At 38.4% G+C, this 13,234-nt stretch overlaps 1 protein-coding gene across 1 annotated transcript in view; it reads right to left on the reverse strand.

Annotated features, from left to right (window-relative positions):
• EVC2 (EvC ciliary complex subunit 2) overlaps nucleotides 1–13,234 on the reverse strand; it is a 91,430-nt gene that overhangs the window by 35,587 nt on the left and 42,609 nt on the right. Inside the window, exons 13-16 of the mRNA XM_086464830.1 lie at nucleotides 7,207–7,366; nucleotides 5,443–5,903; nucleotides 1,481–1,685; nucleotides 49–171 (exon numbers count right to left, since the gene is read on the reverse strand). Coding sequence (XP_086320956.1) covers nucleotides 49–171; nucleotides 1,481–1,685; nucleotides 5,443–5,903; nucleotides 7,207–7,366 — 949 coding nt within the window. The remainder of the gene's footprint in view (nucleotides 1–48; nucleotides 172–1,480; nucleotides 1,686–5,442; nucleotides 5,904–7,206; nucleotides 7,367–13,234) is intronic.

Here is a 13,234-nt window from a genome sequence, read left to right on the forward strand (position 1 = left end):
ATGAAGATCTAGGGTTTGACCTCAGTACAGAAAAGAGTTTGCACTCACCTTATTCAAATTTTCATCTTTCACTGAGTCTTCATAAATAAAAATTCTGTCCTGTAAAGATTTCTTCAGAATATCTATCTTATTTCTATTCCTGGATCCTGTTTTTTTCATTTTAGAATGCTGCTGTAAGAAGATGAGCACAAAAGGCTTTATTTGTAAGAGGTATATGAGGATGCTAACATTAAGATTATTACTTGCTATTATTGGCAGATCCACCAATTAATGAAACATTTGGCAAGGACAGCTTTCACTAAGAAAATATTTCTGAAATGAAGGTACTGCCTATTGATTCAAACAACTCCTTTCAGACATTCAAAGTTGGAAATTTCATTTTTAATTTCTTTCAAGCAGAATTATATTTCACCCTTTCCACAAAACTCGCTAGCAGATAGATGTGATTTTACACGAGCTTTAGCAGTGATAATAAGATTTTTAACTGATATGTTGTCTCCTCAGTACGGTTAAAAATGAACAAAGAATATTCATTTAAGAACTACATTGTTTTCAAGACACAGTATATGAATCACAAATGAACCATGATAGTATTAAGGGCCACCGTTCCATGTAATCAAATTATTCTTGACCTTTATATTTCTTTACAAGAATATCAACCAAGTATAACGTACTCTTGGGGAAACGATAACATCTGTTCAACTATAAGCCTTTGCAAAGTCATTTCCCTTTTTTGCTACTTTAGAAACTATGAAGGTTTTGAACTAGGTTAATTCCTAGTACAATTAACCTAAGTTAGATTATACATTTAGAAAACAGAACTGAACAAAAATAAAGCAAGAGAAAGTCCTCCTTTTTATTGTGGTATCAGATACAATTCATACAGGAAACACTTCTTTTTTTCTCCTATTTAGGAACTGAAAATAAGTTATGATTCCACAGGTTTTACATTTTACTGAAGGAACTAACACCCTTCACCCCTTTCCTACATGGACAACAGAGTACAAGCCATTCCACTAACCCCCCCCCTTATATCTTGTGTTGCTTTAGTGCCAAATTTAGTACTGTGTAGTGGGCGCCAGAGAAACCTCAGTTTGGGCTGTAAAGGACTGAACTTGTCCCTGACATTCAGAGCCAGGCTCAGGACTGATGCAATTTTTGGCATTTCAGATGACTTTCCTCAGAGATGCAGCCCCTTTTGGCCACCTATCTGCTGCTTTATATCTGTGCCATCTTCTTTGGAAAGCTGGAGGACATGCAAGCAGCAGAATTACACACACACATACGTGACAAAAATACTTATTCAACTGCTATCCAAACAATTATCTTTAAGGTCCACCGACCCACACAGACAGAAGCGTGCATCGCTGTCACACCTATGGAGAAGCTATGAACCCATATCTGCAGCTGACGCTAACAACCTGCAGACACACCCAGGAACCCCGTGCACATCCCCACACTGATCCCACATGGTTCCCACCTGTTTATTGGTCAATCCTAAATTCTGATCAACCTTCAGCAGTTCTATGTTCCTCCGCTCCACCTCGAAAGCCTGAAGCAAAGTTCTTGCTCTTATCTTGGGCCAAGCCAAGCTGCTGTCCACCTGACAGAAGCAGCAGTGCAGCTCTTGCCTCATTCTAAGCAATTCCTCTTCTGACAGTGACAGGGGTAAACTTAGAAGCTGCCTGTTAGAAAACAAGTCATTTGCTGTTCAGTGATGTAGGCAATTTTACAGAAAATGTGAGACACGCACACAAATACTTTACATGACAACGATAATCCTTTTTTGTCCTATTCATACATCAGTTAATGATTCCACACATCATAGGACTGAGCTGCTCAGCATGTCAAAATATCCTTGAGGATACTTTCAATTCTGCATACAGAACTTTCTGGACTGCAAAATGTAATTTTCAAGGGGAAACAGTTTTTGAATATTTTAAAAATAAATAATTAATTTTTAGCATATTTCCTATGCACAGAATCCTTCCACCTCTTCAGACAATACAAACCCTGAACTTAGGGCTCAAATCAAGATAAAAGCTTCCTGTAAAGCCTCCCTGTGCTGCTTCACAGCACATAGCAGTCCCAGCTACTGAGAAGGTAAAAAAATAAAATAAAAATATCTCTTTATTATAAACTCATATATGTCAATCCTCCCATCACCAAGCCACAAGGGTTCCAGCTGTTCTTTGTGAAAAAGCTTTTTGCAGTCTGAACAACACAGAATACATTCCAGAAGGAATTTGAATCACTCAAAGTTCTGGTTTTATAGCAGGAAGGTTCTCAACACAGAAATCTGGGGAACTGATCCTCAGGTCAAGCTGAAGTTGACTTAAAAATAACACATGCTAAAGCCTAAATTAATCTTCCAGTTGCAACTAACCTTAAACTACATACACATCACCTTATCTTGTGACTGAAGTATTTCCTTAGAATATTTCATTTAAAAAAAAAAAATCACATAATTTTTTGTTTGGAAATTTTCTCTATTTACCAAAAAGTGTATTTGTATTTAAAGCATGAACAGTATATTTTTTAAAAAGGAGTTTTCTTTTAAAAGTGTATTATACTGTATGTTCCATAAGGACTGATGCTTTTATTCAGTATATCACAGGCCTATACCACCTCATCATTTCACTAAAATATTTCTCAGTTTAGAAATCCTTATTCCTGTTTACCGATTCAGCAAAGTACAGCTAAATTCTAAAATAATTAAACTAAATTTTTAACGTATAAAGTTTTTCTCTTCAAAAAATCACTTACTTTAAGGTGATACTACTCCAAACAAGCATTTACAGTATACTTAACCATTTTGCATGCTGTTTTAGACTTTCAGAAGAAAATCCATACTATATATCGATATATACAGATATACAGACAGAGATAGAAAAGCAAACACAGTAAATCACAGTTCTGTCATGCCCATGTTTAAAAAGGACTTTAAGCATTAATGATCCTCATAAACATTTTGGACTAACTCATGGTCTCTTTGATAAGCAAGAAAAATAAAAAGCTATCATTTAAAATAATTATTTGTGAAAACTAGATAGCAGATGAGAACATAAACACGAGAGTTGGTATCTGTCATCAAAAATATCAAAATTGACAGACAGTGAACTGAACGTAGAGACAGTGACAGATTTTAAGGGGCTTTTGATAAAAGTTGTGCAAATGCTGCATTTTTTGCATTATTTTCCAGTGTCTCACTGGAAAACCCAAACAGCTTACTGTTTCTGTAAACAAAGATAGCATTTAAAAAATACAACAGGCGACAATGCAGGCTGGAACACAATTATCATGGAATCATAACTTAGAAATAGGAAAGACCTGCTGGGTCATACAATCTACTTCCCTGCTCTTGCAGGTCTGCTCGCAGCAATATAAATAAGATATAATAAGACAAGCTTGAAAAATACATTGAAATGGCTTATAGAAAAGTATTTAAAATGCTGAATAAAATACAAAGACCTTGAAATTAGAATGAAAACAAGACAAATGGATTTATTTTTTTCTTTAACAATGCAAACATGCAATGGGCAAGGTTTCTTTTCATACTTCTTTTATGTGATTTGACGCTGTGCAGCAGGAAAACTCACAAAGACGTTTTCTGGACAAAAGTGCCCATGTAAATATGTTTTGCTTTAAAGAAGAGGTATGAAAGAGAAACCTTAACTGATTTTTTTCCCTCTGTTCAGTTTTTCATGCCCAGTAAGTTTGCTCCAGGGGCAGACAGACTAATACAGGTGTACCTGTTCCAGCTGCTTCCCCTAAAGTTGCAATTTTGACAGAAGACTATTTTTTCCATGTTTCCATGTCTCTAACAATGTCTGTTAGTAAATGAACATTGTATAGGAAATGTAGTAGTGCGAATATTCGGGTAATAAAATAACTAGTCATAAATGTACTTGAAAGCTAAGAAGAAATGCTAACGAATGGTGTAAATCTCTCAGGGACCTTCCTCCTCAGTCTGAGAGGCACCACGCACGTTGACTCCCAGCTGCAGCCATGGCCTCTTCCCGAGCAAGGCCTCCCAATGCTGGCAAGGCCACCACTCACTTTCCCACCTCCCCAGGGTCACATCGCAGCAGGTAGCGATGGTCAAAATGTATGCCTAGGGCCAGCAAACCCCTCTGCAAAATTGCCCATGTCATGACCTCTCTGGCTGGGGGCTCGGTGCCAAAGGCACTCTGTCAGCAGGCCAGATACACCAAGTCTGACGGGTGGAGCCCATGAGCTGGAGAGGTACATTACTGTGCTGTATATTTATGAAATATGGGGAAATACTGCAGCAGACCTTAAAAGGAGCACCCAGTAAGTAAGGCTTGAATTGTGTCTGGAAGGAAGATACAAAAATTCAACGCTACAGGCTTGGGGATGAGTGGCTGGAAAGTTGCCTGGAGGAAAAGGACCTGGGGGTGCTGGTTAACAGCCGGCTGAACACGAGCCAGCAGTGTGCCCAGGTGGCCAAGAAGGCCAACAGCATCCTGGCTTGTATCAGAAATAGTGTGGTCAGCAGGACTAGAGAAGTGATCGTCTCCTTGTACTCAGCACTGGTGAAGCCGCACCTCGAATACTGTGTGCAGTTTTGGGCCCCTCACTACAAGAAGGACATGGAGGTGCTGGAGCGTGTCCAGAGAAGGGCAACGAAGCTGGTGAAGGGTCTGGAGCACAAGTCTTATGAGGAGCTGCTGAGGGAACTGGGGTTGTTTGGCCTGAGAAGACTCAGGGGAGACCTTATTGCTCTCTACAACTACCTGAAAGGAGGTTGTAGCAAGGTGGGGGGTCAGTCTCTTCTCCCAAGTAACTAGTGACAGGACGAGAGGGAAATGGCCTCAAGTTGCTGGAGGGGAGGTTTAGATTGGACATTAGGAAAAAATTCTTTACCGAAAGAGTGGTCAAACATTGGAACAGGCTGCCCAGGGAAGTGGTGGAGTCATCATCCCTGGAGGTGTTCAAAAAACACATAGATGTGACACTTCGGGACATGGCTTAGTGGGCATGGTGGTGTTAGGTGAACGGTTGGACTTGATGATCTTAGAGGTCTTTTCCAACCCAATGATTCTACGATTCTAAAATTTGAATGTGGGGCTAATTAAGCCTGACATACTAAATGACACTTGCAAAGTGTTGGACCTCTGAGAACAGACTGAGAATAATAATGAAAGATGCACAAATGAAAGCTGACATAGGGTGAAAGGGAGCATAAAAAACACTCCACCTTTTTTGTTTCAAAACCACTGTTTCCTGAGATTTCCACCGCAGTGCTAGGAGTGCTGGCTCACCCACCAGTGCTGCAGAGGCTGAGCACTTGTGAAAAATCAATTCCTGAGTACACGACAGAGAACTTACCATTAGGAATTATACCAGACAGGTGTGAAAACTTCTAGTTCATCTCTACTTGCAAGAATAACTAAGAAAAGGGTACTGAGAGATACTTACATGAATACTGATTGCTCCCAGCTCCGTAATTTTTTTTGTTCCAAGAGGCTTGTTTCCAGTTCTTGGCTCAGCTTCTGCCTGGTGAGCTGAAGCAGCTCTTCAGCGGCCATGCTCTTGTCATGCTCTTCCCTTTCAAGCTGTTCATGTTTAACAACCATCTCTTTTTTATGCTCCTCCACAGCTTCCAGGAGGAACATCTTTGGCACACCAAGTTTTACCAGTTCTTGCATAAATACTCCATACTGAACACGTTTAAGCTCTTCAACAGTTTTCTCTCTTAGACTAAATAGAAGCTCTTTCAGCTCTTCACTGGCTTCATTGTCAAGCTTTTCAGTAAGTTCTTCAAATTCAATAGTGTGATCACTCAGAAGATTTCTCCAGTGGTTCAGGTAGTGAGTGACCTCCTTAGTAATTTTGAAGGGGTCTCCAAGTGACAGCTGCTCCTTCCGATGCTCCTTCTGCTGATTCATTTGCCAAAAGGAGCAACAAGTGTTAAGAGCATTCTAGCTTTTTAAAAATGTATTTCATAGCAACACAAAATTTCATACTTTTTGTTTTTCAGCATTCTCAAAACTGCTTTTCAGTGTCCAGAGACTTACCTAGCCCTCAACATGATTGCTTTGTGTGCATCTAGCAGGCCTGTGATAATTTGGATTGCTGCTAGATAGAAGGGCTAACATAGGCCTGTAGAAATTTGGATTGTTGCTAGGTAGAAGAGCTAACACCTAAACAAATGCGTGATCTTGTGGTTTGACATAATCCCAACTCACTGAACTGTAATGATCTGGCAGCATTCCAGATGTTAATCTGGATCAAACATTAAGGAAGAAAAAGAAGGAAAAAAAAAAGGGGGGGGGAGAGGAGACGGGAAGGTTGGGTTTATTTTACTTTATTTTCCCCATCTTACAGCACGCAGCAATTTCAGTGGAAAGCTAAACCAAAGCTACCTCTACTGAGAATAAATACCACAAATGAAGTCTCCATCATTATACGTGCTGTATCTCCTTGCACTGATACCTTTTGTTAAAGAGCAGAAAACACTGAAACACGTATCCTGCAAAAGGTAAAATTCATCTCACCTAACTCCGGCCATCTAAAGAAATATAACCTAATCCAAGATAGTTTTTTCTACATCCTTTAAGCAAAGAAAGCTAGGGACCTTTGGATAAAAACTCCCGTTTATCTGAGATCACCTCCAAGCCATCTGCTATTACGTTGGAGCTCTTGGAGTTAGCCTTGATTTTCAGATGGCTGATGTTAGGTGACATGAGTCCTACCGCAAGCAGCCACAGGTACAGCATCTTTTAAATAGTTTTGGTTTGTAGCTGAATTTTAACTATGCTGTAGAAGTCATTCAAGTCACACATAGCTAGGAAATCCACACATAGCTAGGAAACCCAGAGAAAATGACCATCACAGATCCATGCCATCCCCCTCACCAACTCCAGAACCTCACTTGGCTTTTGGCAGTCTGCATATTACAGAGGACTGTCATAGACCCCTTGGATAGGTTAGACTAGGTAGACTGGCTTCACAAGTTTCTCCAGTTATATTACTTTCTTGCAGGTTTTTCTAAAAGAACAGCTATTAATTACTGCATAATTAATATGGCACATGGCAGCACACAGCTAAAAACAGATGCTTCTTTTCATCTATGCTCCTGGCAGTGTTGACCCCTATCCTAAGAACTACATTTTATTTTCAATTAATTCCATTTTTAACTCACGATAAGCCTGTGAAAATAAATACACTGAAAATAATTACCTTTTGTAGCATTTCCCGCCTTCGCTTAGTAATGACTTTCTGGCAAAGCTTTTGCTTTTCTTGTTTTAAATCATGACCGAATTTCTCTTTAACAGAATTAATTTCAGCCTCAGCTCGGTCCAGCAGCACTCCCAAATGACTTTCAGGTAGATGACCTGATCTGTAATAACAATGTTTGAAGCCTGTTATCCCAAAGTCTTAAGAGCAAAAGGATATTTGAGGCAATTAGTACCATAATAAGGCTCAACGAAGTAGACACACAGAATGACCTTGTTTCTTTAGCAGTGATACCTGGGGAGATCAAACAAGCAAGCGAATAGGAGAAAGATAATCTCAGAGATGAGTGTGGAATTAAGGCAGTTTATGAAAGCTAGAGTGAAGGTGTATGAAGAAGGGAAGAAAGAAGAATGGGAAGGCAAATGAAAAACCAATTACATATCAGTTAGTAAAGTAAGCAATATTCAAATGAGACATTTTTAACCTTATATATTATTCATAATATTTACTTTTTTTATATAATGTCCCTGGAATGCAATTCTAGATGGCTTTTATAACTCCTTCTCATTAGAAACAATTTTCTTTTTAAAGGATGTAGTCTAATCAAGTAAAAACTATTAAAAATTATTTTAAAGATACAAAGCAATCATATCCATCAAAAGACTTATATTCAGATTTCCTATTACATTTACACCAACAGAAAAATTATAAAGATTTCAAATCAATAGTGAAATGCAATAAACTAACAGAGTAAACTCTCGGTCTTAAAGCACACAGTGCTTTCAAATGGAAGTTTAAGACTATGGCCTACCTCCAGTTGCTACAGTATTTAATTCCAAAGAGTAAGATCCCAACCATGCCATGCCTGCAATGGTTAGAAAAACCTCCATCCCCACAAACTCAAACTGAATTTCAAAAATTACCTGCTATTATATTTACACAAGAATTTCCCCAAATCTTTCTCAGACAACAGAAGAATAAAAGAAAGTCTTAATTCAGACCAGGTTGTTGGTCATTTGTGAGCTCTAATTTCTAATGTCAAACACAGTGGACTTCCAAAACGTGGGGTTGAAAAGGTCAACATGGAACTTCGAGTAGAAAGCACCAATTCCTGACCTGAACCTGGATGTTGTCTGAACACTTTCTGGTTTATTTTTCAGAAGTCGTGAACATTACACACAGAGCCTGGATTCAGATGAATCCAGGGCTTCCAAGTCCATCTTCCAATGTGATATCTGGCCCAAATCATAGCCAGAGTAGCACCTAAACATTGCAAGCCCTTCTCCAGAAATGACAGTCTCTCATTCTGGTTTGTTAGGATTTGTTGATATTGTAACAGCTTAATTCAAAATAAAATCCTCAAATTAAAAGCTAAAAGAAATAAAATGGAAGATTAAAATATTAGCTTGTTTGCAGCCACAGCACTGTAACTGTGGCAGCCAGATTCCACAATTCACACCTCTCCATCTATTGCTCAAGCACCCACAAGTATCTGAGCAAGCCATGAAACATCATCCCCTACATAATGAACACAGTGGATAGAAACTCAGGCCTGCTTTATCACACAGTTATGTCAATCAGAGCGCCCCTTCTTTTGCAGAGCTTTTCCAATGTCTATCTATTGTATTTCTTTAATCTGCAAAGAGGAATAAAACACCTCTCAGTACCCTGACAGCAATCCACCAAGCATCATTCTTCGATCTTTTGGTCAAGTAATTTTTGCCTTGAAAGTAACCCTTATTAAATTTTAATGTTATGTTGAAATATAAAACAAACAGCATTAAACTTCCCACCCATACTTGGTAACTCTAAGTCTTGCCCCTCTTTTTGATCAAACCCAAGGCAAAAGACAAATGAATAAAAGTTACGATTTATTATGTGGGAAGTGAGGCAAGATAATAACCAAGATATTATTTTTAACACCTTCATCCTGTCTTGTACTGAGGAAATAAAACCGGACTTGCTGCATCCAATTAAAATCCCTGTCCAGTGCAGGGAAAAGCAGCTGCAATAGAGAAAGATGGATGTGCTGGAAGCATCCAGCAAACGAAAGACACATAAAAAACCCATGCAACATCCAATGACTGGAAGATGACACATACCTACCTATTTTTAGGATTTAAAAAAAAAAAACAATGGGGGAAAAAAGTCTACATTATTTCAGTTTCAGGTTGTTGATTTAATTAGAGATTCAATATGTCCACAGCTCAAACTGAAAGTAATGCAGTGTTGTAAAACCTACCTATTTATTTTTTTTGAATCTAATTATTTAGAAATACCAGATAACAAAAGTAATGGGCAAAATGCCTAGCACCACAGAAGTCTATGGGAGTTTATGTGGCAACTTACATTAATCAGTATTACAGCAATTCCTAGAAGGCTCAATCCTGGCAAGACACCTTCATTTATGGTTTCGTATAAATACAGTATAAAAATAATTACAGTATTAGAATTAAAAGATGTCCTGTTCCCAAAGGACTCTGAATTGAAACACAAAACAAAAGGAGGGGAGAAAGACAATGAGACATTAAAACTGTTTGATAAACTGCTTGGTCTCAGTATACCAGACACCTAATCACTGAAGAAATGTGCAGGCACATGTTTAATGTCTTTGAACAAGGAGAATTTTAATGAAGAAGAATACTGCAGTGACGACAAACGATGTTTACAGGGATATCCTCCCAAATGCAGTGAGCACTCTCCAAGAAAGAGAGATGAAGCGTGTGGCCAGCAGCAGCATCGTAGGTCCATCAGCAGCAGACCTTGACTTCTCCATACTGAATGAAAGACAATGTAATTAAGAGAAAATGTGAAGTGAAGGCACTAAAAGTAAAAAGTAGTCGTTTGTATTTGATACTATGGAGAACTATTTAAGTGACGCTGGGCCCCAGCAAAGCAAGAATGTTTTATGAAAGCTGGAGAAGGCATGAGAGCGTCACTAAAACATAAAGGAGATAGATATGAAGCAGAAAAGTTGTACCAGCCTGGATGTACACAGAGGCTGAATCACAACTCTATATAGAGAGAACTGCAAGACAGTGCCCACATTACCCCTGCTTCAGCTACTTCAGGATTCCACCTGCTGAACTGGCATGATGCCAGCACCCAGATCAAAATTTAGGGTAGTAATTCAGAGCAATAAATGCTCTACATAGCGAGGTACTACAAGCAGAAAAGATTTTAAGAGCTTATTAGGAAACTCTATACTAATGCATTACTGCTGGAGGCATTCACTTTCCAGTACCAACTCACTGAAAGGTCCAGCAGGACACTGTTCAGAAAATTACTTTACTTATATCGAGGTCCATATAAATTGAGACTATTCAGAAGAGTAAGTAAGAGATAAATACAAGATGTTTTGCTTAGAACTTTTAGGCCAAAGATAATCAATTCCCTACTTTAAAAACACAGTTCACAATAAATGCTTGCGGTCTTACAAAAATAAAATACTGGGAGAAATTTATAAAGGAGCTTCAGTTGTCTGTACTTAGCAAGTCAGCAAACTGGATTCAGTTTTTAAGAGATCAAAGAGGGAAGGAAACTTCTTGTGAACGAGCAGATACTGGCAAAAGAATGATGCAACAGGTTACAGCTGCTGTAGCTCAAAAACATCGCAAACCTCTGCCTCTGGGGATAGTCAGAGCAACCCAGGATAAATAGTGCCTCAAGTATCGCCCTCCTGCCCATTTATTCTTTAAGGGAAAACATAAAAAGCCTACCTAAACATCCTGAAATCTATCATTACAGATTATATATTAAAACTTGCTTTCCTGCCTTTTGGCACTGCAGTCCATGGACTTGATTTCCAAAGGCATTAAGTACCCACAGTCAGTCCTGACAAATGGGACGTTTTACTTAAATACTATCTTTAGAAATCCCAGCTTTAAAACTGGCTGTTCTATTTACTTTAAAATGTTCACAGCCCTCCCTAGAACTGGATTAATTGTATTTTGCTTTTTATAACCTTTATTTCTGGCCACCCAGAATCTTTTTCATGTTAATTTGAAATTGCCTCACTATCTGATAAATTTTAAATATCCTATTAAGTTCCATTTTAAAAAGACCTCTCCCCGCACAATTTATCTGCTGGTTTATGTATCCCTGAACCTGTTTATCTGTGGTATATCTAATCTACATCTTTTCTCAGTTTCCCTTCTCCAAAGAAAGAGTTCTGCATTTTAAAATTCCATTTATAACAGTAAGTTTAGGGCACACTATTAAAGCTGGAACAGTAGCTTAAGACAGACCTCTATCTATATTTAGATAAGCAGATTCATTTTTCAAGTGAAAAATAAATGGATATTATGGATACAAGTTTGAAGTACCAGCCATTCAGACCAGAATTAGCTCACTGCTCAAATTTTAATGTTCCAATTTGTAAAAATTCCCCAAATAATTTTATAATTAGAAACTAAAATACAAGCCTACCTAGCATAGATTATAACTTCCTCAGGGTTTATACTAGGATATTTCAGTTTGCCTGTTAAAGAAAGACTTACCAAATAATCTGAAGTACTACATTGTGGAGTTTTATAATCTGAACCGCTAAAGAATGAATAATAACAGTTTGGCCAATGCTTACCTGAAAGGAATTCCTGCCACAGCAGGTGTGGGAAGTTACAGGAAAACAACTAGTTCTAGTCCCAGAAAGATGGCATTGCTTCTCCACAAATACTATCTACAACTATGGACACATTTCCTTTGTTCTGACCACTGCACACTCTGAGAAGTTTAATAGGGGAGTGCTGGAAAAAAATAATTTTTCATCTTCGTTATGATGCCTGTTGGTTTTGGAAGCTTTTGGGGCTTGAGGAGGGAGTTTGTTTTTTTTTTGGACGTTTTTTGGGAGAAGTTCTACAAGGTCTCGGATTAGCAGTACTACACACTTCCTCTCTGTTTTGTAGTTGATCTGCTTCATAACAGGCATTAAACACTGAGTGGAACCTCTTTTTCCAGCTTGAGACGTCACAGTTTTTCATCGCAATGATTTAAGCCACATATGCAGTGGTCATACAAGTGAGAGTTTCTCAGGAAGGCTTTTCACATAACCACAACACCTGTGAAAACGTCTCAGACTATTTCTTGTAATCTGATTCCAGAGAGAGGCATGAACCAAGGGAAGGGAACTCTGCGAAAGATCTATCTGAGTTATATTTCCTATGCAAAGATGTTTATTTTTATCTTTGAGCCACAAAGCTGCAGATGTTAGCAAAACAGGCAAAGCTTTGCAAGCGTATTCAAAGAACCTCTCTCTGAGGAACAAATCTTGAAGCTAAACTTAGGGTATGATTCCAATGAGCCACCACATAGGACAATCAAAAAGGGCAATGAAAGGTTACAAAAAAAAAAAAACCAACCCAAAAAACAAAAACACAAATAAAGCTGCATGCACAGGATCAACAGCAGCAGTGTTGGATTGCTTTCCTATCCACTAACGTATTTTACTGCACTAGCATGATCCTCAGTAATCTCTCCGTATGCCAAACTAAGATATGCCACAGAAACTACATCTCTGGTAAGTTACCATTTTTATCCTCACACGGAGTACTGGAATCAGCCTGGATCTGGTTAAGATATCCCCAATAAATTAAATGAGTGTATTGCAACAGTCGATTTCCAGGTCTACTTTTTACTTCATCTGACGTTTAGTTTTTAATAGTCCCTGCAACAGGTGTATTCTCTGCTAGTCATGATCCTCCGCAGTCACAGCATTTATAAACTTAGTCAACTTTCTTTAGAAAATACTCAAGCTTTCCAGCTTGAGACTGTACATCTAGCTTCTCAAACACATGCAATCACAAGTGAATCAAAATTGTTCTTTTCTGTTAAATCCAGATATTTGCATGTAAAGAACCCAGACAAATGGTCTTAACTGGTACATGCTGCAATGGACACTGGCGGGACTTTTCACATGATTGAGGACTATTTACATGAATAATGGCTGTATAAAGACATTGAGACTCTTTCATAAGTTTGGTTCCCACTGAAGTCAAAATTACAAACAGGCACTATAAACGTTCGCAGCAATTCA

This window comes from Leptosomus discolor, chromosome 4 (assembly GCF_034619465.1).
Source record: "Leptosomus discolor isolate bLepDis1 chromosome 4, bLepDis1.hap2, whole genome shotgun sequence".
In the NCBI taxonomy this organism is placed as follows: domain Eukaryota; kingdom Metazoa; phylum Chordata; class Aves; order Leptosomiformes; family Leptosomidae; genus Leptosomus; species Leptosomus discolor.